The following is a 5,912-nucleotide window of genomic DNA, read 5'->3' on the forward strand; positions in this document are numbered from 1 at the left end:
TGACCTCTTTCCTAGTCAATTACTTACAAATAATATGAACTTTAACCAAGATAAAGACATCATGGTCTCCGAAGAAAGGAAAGGAAAGGGAGAAAAAGGGCAAAGCTACAGTGGGAAAGCATGTTTAAAGTCTAAGGACATCTAGAGTAGGACTAAGTCTCCTTTGCTTCCCTAGTAAGCAAAACTAATAAAAAAATAATCAACAAAAGGGAAGGTGGCCTCCTCTATCTGCAAAGTCCAAGGCATTTACAAATGCCATGACACACACCCTTTATTAGGTCTGCCCAATTCTGCATGGAAGCAGGAGTTTTTTTTTTTTTTTTTTTTTTTTGTACATGAGGCAGGAGGAATTTTCAGTGGCAGCCAGCCAGCTGACTGACTTCCCCTCTAAAGTTTTCAAATATAATTACACCTACAGAAGAAGAAAGGGCCTATTTTTCTTGTTTGTTTTGTTCTCCTCTGCTTCCTTGGACCCTTTTCTCCAACACAACCCCATCTCCACCTTGGTTTTTATGGTCTCTTGGTTTTTTTAAAAGGCAGGCACTGCTGTGATTGATTTGAAAAGGCCAACTCCCCTGGAAAAACACCACATGAATTATATATGTATTATGGGCTAAACCCAAGGCTTGTTTTCAGGATCCTAAGGACTTACAGTTAAAACCTCATGGTCTTTGTTCTCTTGCGCGCCTACCCAAGAAGTTTAGACTTCGTGACAAGAAAGAATACAGAGGGATGAGATGGCAGACGTATGTTTTGACTCATGCATCTTTAAACAATAATATATTCTCCATGCCATTCAAATCTTCTTAGAGAGAAAAGAGGCCAATTATTACTTATCCGTGAGTTAGTAAAAACTCAATGGTCTTTCTCTCTCTTACATCTATATATTCTATTGAATTATTTTATAGCAGTAGGTACTAAATAGTAATATAGTAATAGTAGTTATTTAAGTTAAGAAAGTGTGGCAGAAGGGGAGTAAAGAAATCGTGTGCTCAGCGATTCTATAGCCGTTTTCTTATGATCATACCTCTAGAGTTGGCAGCCCAAATCTCTTTCTTACAACTCCCACTTTCTCTCTCTATTTTTTGCTGTGAGTCAAAAGCTCTACCCAAGTGCAATAATTATAATTATGTGAAGGCGATGATATATGATATTTCTTTTCCTTTTTATACTGGATTTTTCAGGAGTATATCAGAAAAGCGCAGCAGAGGAATTTGTCATCTCTCCTTTGTCTCTAGTCTTCTTTCTCTCTCTCTTATCTCTGCCCACTTCCTCTCTTTCTCCAGTCATTAACTCCTCTTAATGATGGCTTCCTCTCGTGATCCGTGGCCTCCAAGTGTTAAGTTAATCCTAGACAGTCCCAACGATATTTAGAGGACCCCAAGTAACAGACTAACGCAAAGGTCAGAGCTTTTTTTCGTTTTATCCTCGTGTGAAGGAACGCGGAGGTAAGAGCTCTAGAGAGAAAACGCGGTGGAAACTGATAGAGAAGCAGAAAGGCAGGGTTTTGGAGGGGTATTAGAGGAGGCAAAGAAGGGTTTTCTCGACAGAGACAGCCATAGATAAGTCCCTGGGACCGGTGGGAGACTCTCTCTTTGGGAAGACGCGTGATAGAGAAGAGAAAGAAAGGTTCTTTGGGACAAGGAACTGGATAGAGTTTGGCTATTAAGACTTCCAGAAAGGTCTGTTTGGTTTCTTTCCTCTCTCCTTCGGCTTAGTTCATCTACTTTACTAGGTATATTTATAGTTGCTGAAGAGAATAATGCCCATTTGAAGAAGGGAAGAGGAGGAGGAGAAAGAGATCGAGATGGGGAACTGTGGAAGAAATGGAGGTGTGAGGCAGTACATCAGATCCAAGGTGCCTCGCTTGAGATGGACCCCTGACCTCCATCACTGCTTTGTTCGTGCCATTGAAAGGCTTGGAGGACAGGAAAGTTGGTACCTTTTCCATTCGAAACCTTTGTGCTTTGCCTTTATTTTTATTTGTCTTTCCTCTCTGTGTTACTGCTTATAGTTGTTACTTTTGTTTTGTAATCTCATTGCTTATTTCCTCTATTATTCTAGAGGCTACACCTAAGCTTGTCCTGCAGCTCATGAATGTTAGAGGACTCACAATATCCCATGTTAAAAGTCATCTCCAGGTATGGCTATGCTGTTTTGAAACTTGGTTCAGATTTATCCATGGTCATATTGTTGTCTCTTTTTCTCCTTTTTTGTGTTTTTTTGGGGAAGTTTGGCTGACAGATGGATGGTATGGTTTTAATCAGATGTACAGAAGCATGAGGAATGACATGGGCAGGCAAGGTATATATGGTTTTTATCTCTGCTCTTCTGTCCACCAAAAATTATTCCTGCCAAAATGCTTCTTCCCTTCAAACAGAAATCCATATCCATTTTTTAAGATTATTTATCTTATGTTAAGAAAGCTCTCTCTATCAATTAACCTTCAAGTTGATGCAGTATTCATCTTTTGCCATTTGAGAAGCCTTGTTGGTAGAGGTTCTTGTTGTTTTTATATTTTTTTCCTTTTTTTCTCTCTCTAAAATTTGTGGCTTATTTTTTACCATTGGTACTCCTTCATATGACTTATCTAAAGATACTTACTCATTAAGTTGATGCAGCATCCTTTTTTTTTTTTTTTTCTTCCCTCATGTGGATCAGCTTTGATACTAGAGTTTGCTTTCGATTTTTATTTACTCTTTCTTAGTATTAAGACAGTTTCTTAGCCAAAAACAGTACAGAATAGGAAGCCAGACTTTTTGTTGAGCTGCACCATTTACAGTAATTCCCCTCGAACTAGAAGGTGACATCTTTATTTATTTAATTGGTTCTGGTCGCCTTTCAGAATGCATGAACCGGGAGCTATCAATAAAATAGCTAAAAGAAAAGGGTGTGAAGTTCAAAAAAACTCATATCTTTTACATGGTTTGCCTGGCATGCATCTTAAGTAACTCACATCTTCTTTTTCTTTCTTTTTGACTCTTTTTCACAATAAATTCAATTTTTAATGATGAATCGCCTCAGAAAACCTCAAAACTTCTGTTCTCTCTACCATACAGTTTCTATTCTTATGCTTTCATAACATAGAGTTGAGTCTAAGAAAAGGCTTGTTCCATGGATCAATCTTCTTGTTCAGCATCAGAATTGCAAGCAAGAAAGCACACATGTGAAGCCAATGATGGTGGTGCTGATGAGCGAGATGATGATGGCTCCTCCCCTCCTTCAAAGCCCACCACCAAGGAATTCCAGTCCCAGTTCGGGTACTTCCCACATCCTCCTCTGAAAAAGTTGGCTAGCTATCTATCTTTATGCACTTCAAATAATATCGGTCACATTAGGAACATATAAAGATGACCCCCATCTTCTTTTCTCCCTCACTTTTTCCTCACCTTTTGCTAATCTCTCCCCACTTCTTTTGCTTATTTTATTAGCAGGGCTCGAATGGAGACACAAGCCACCTCCAAAAGCTTGCAATGCAGCCAAGGAATCAGCGAGGCAGTCACCTTCCCGTACTGCTTTGATGATTACATGCAAGCCATGGCTGTGGGGAGGGGAATAAAGGAGGAGGGCTTCAGGTGGCAGAAAGATGCTGCGGAGACTGGCTTATTGGCAGATCACCACCCTTCCAAGCTCAAATTGTTGGGATATATGGTGGAAGAATCTGGCCCTTTAAAGGTACAGCAAAAAGTGATAAAAGAAACCACCCTTGCACCCTGTTCTTCTTCTCCCTTTCCAACTTTTCTCTCTCCCTCTTGAGTGTCCTCAGCTACTTTTAGGTGCCTTGTGTTCTTTTCTTCTTTAACTCTTCTAATCTCCTCCTTTGACCAACCTTTTTTTTAAGCGTTTCTAAGATTAGGTTTGATATTGAAAGATTGCATGGAGCCCGGCCTTCCTAACTTTAAGAGCGTGCCCCATGCATGTGCATTTATGTTTACATGTTTCATGACATGAATATTCCTTCTTATTTCATCCTTATTTTATCAATTTGAATGCTTGACCAGCTTCCTAAACATTGTATTGCACCCTATCCCCACACATTCCCATGTATCACTCTGGATCAATGAGATGCAGCCATGTAGCCGCAGAGGAATCAATAGTAGAGCTACACTAGTATATTTGGCATTTGTTGCTGACAAAAAAGGGCTGCAATGGGCAACCTCTTTATTCAGATCTTTGATCTATACTCAGAAGATATTGGAGTTATACTGGCTATTTGAATAGACTTTTAAGACCATTGGTTGATCAAATAGTATCTTCTTGATAGTTAGGTTGCTGCCTCTCAAAGAATGGGTGAGACTCTATGTAATTTGATTATTATATCAAACTTATGTCCACTTGTTAACAGATAATTGTTTACATTTGTTTATTGTTGCAACCCTATCTAAAGTTTAATTAGTGAGGAAATGGTGGCATTTGGATGACCCTAGTGAAGTTCCCTCTACTTTGACTAATGCATTAATTTGAGTGAGTAATGGTTGAACTTTTTGGTTAAAGAACTTAAAACTACGGCTTTATTTAAGAGAAGCCTTTGAGATCAGGCATATTTAATACAATTCAATGCTTAACTTATCTGCATGGTTGCGTGAGCTGCAGCATGTTCTTCTAAAATGAGACATCAAACAAACTCATCTTCTCTCTTTATTGACCGCAGAGCAGCAAACCAAGCGACCAGAATCTTATCTCTGCAGGGAAGCTCAAGTCCGAGGGGAGCTTCGAGAAGGGATGTCGATCATATGTGTCCCTATTATTCGAGGAGTGTTCAGAGGAGAGGGAGGAGGTTGATGACTGCTCACTATCACTATCCTTGACATTGCACCCAACCCACAGGAGTAATACACCCTCAGCAAGTGAAAGCAGTGGCACAATCTCTTCGTCTTCGAGGAGAAACTTCAGTGAGTGTTCAGGTTACTCAGAAGGTCCCAGAATCAATTTAGATCTCTCCATGTCCATCTGTGGTTCTTAGCTTGGACTTTGTAAATCTCTTCTCTTTACTTTTTTTTTTTTTTTTGGAGGGGGGGGGGGGGGGGGGGGGGGGGGGGGGGGAGGGGAGAGAATTGAGTTGTAGCCAATGTTTCTTTTTATTTTGTTGGCTTTGTTATCTTATCATCATACCTATTACCTCCATGACACTTCATATGTACTTGGTATAATGGATGCATTAGTAAGAGCTGCTAATTAAGTCTTATCAAGTAAAATATTTTCCATGCCTAGTCCTCTATGGAGGTGAAAAAAAAGCCTTTTTTTTTTTGCTGAATACGGGTGCTTCATATAGTACGGATACGAATACACCCAATAAGATCAAAATACAATAACTCATGGAGTGCCAATGGCAACTCCCCCTCCCCCTACCAGAGGGCATACCCCGAGTGGTGGGCTGCATAGGCAGCCACCCAATCGGCTGCCCCATTGGCCTCCCTGAATATATGCTTGGCCTGGATGGCCCCCCCATCTCTCATCATCATCACAATGTCGCGAATCAAAGGGTGGTCTGTGCCCTCACCCCCCAATCCCCTCTGAATCCACTTTGACGACAATGGCCGAGTCACCCTCCAAAATAATCGAGCTGGCCCGCAGTACTACCCGCGCATGTCGAAGATCCGCCCAGGCTGTACGCAGCTCTGCTCCGGGAACCGATGTATCAAACAACTGGCAGCCTCCTGCGACCACTGCCTTGAAATGCGGGCCCCGTATGATAAAGCCTGCACCGCCCCGCGTGCCGCCGTCCAAAACCGACCCATCGAAGTTGACCTTGAGGAAGCTTGGGGGTGGGGGCTCCCAGGTGAAAAACACCATCTGAGGAGCTGCCAAGGGAGGAACCTCAGGTGTCCCAAGCTGTCAAAGGTCTGTCTGTATAAGAGGTGGGTCTGATCTCCATGGCCTGTGCTCGAGCAAACTCTGCCACAAACCTCGGT

At 41.5% G+C, this 5,912-nt stretch overlaps 1 protein-coding gene across 5 annotated transcripts; it reads left to right on the forward strand.

Moving 5' to 3' along the window:
- The first annotated feature begins 292 nt into the window (after positions 1-292).
- On the forward strand, positions 293-5,009 carry LOC103718164 (myb family transcription factor MOF1). Of its 5 annotated transcripts, XM_026808880.3 has the most exons (7): positions 994-1,682; positions 1,777-1,934; positions 2,065-2,141; positions 2,268-2,304; positions 3,137-3,260; positions 3,432-3,675; positions 4,652-5,009. In XM_026808880.3, the coding sequence occupies exons 2-7, from the start codon at positions 1,808-1,810 to the stop codon at positions 4,961-4,963; spliced, it is 921 nt and encodes a 306-aa protein (XP_026664681.1). In that variant the 5' UTR covers positions 994-1,682; positions 1,777-1,807; the 3' UTR covers positions 4,964-5,009. The 5 variants fall into 5 exon arrangements, with proteins under 5 accessions (XP_088573722.1, XP_026664681.1, XP_038972420.1 ...); XM_088717596.1 differs by having other exon boundaries at positions 293-1,934; positions 4,657-4,931; XM_039116492.2 differs by having other exon boundaries at positions 994-1,934.
- Positions 5,010-5,912: the final 903 nt, after the last annotated feature.

The sequence above is a fragment of the Phoenix dactylifera genome, chromosome 3, assembly GCF_051530095.1.
Source record: "Phoenix dactylifera cultivar Ajwa chromosome 3, Ajwa_hap1_PhDact_Kaust_v1.1, whole genome shotgun sequence".
NCBI classification, from domain to species: domain Eukaryota; kingdom Viridiplantae; phylum Streptophyta; class Magnoliopsida; order Arecales; family Arecaceae; genus Phoenix; species Phoenix dactylifera.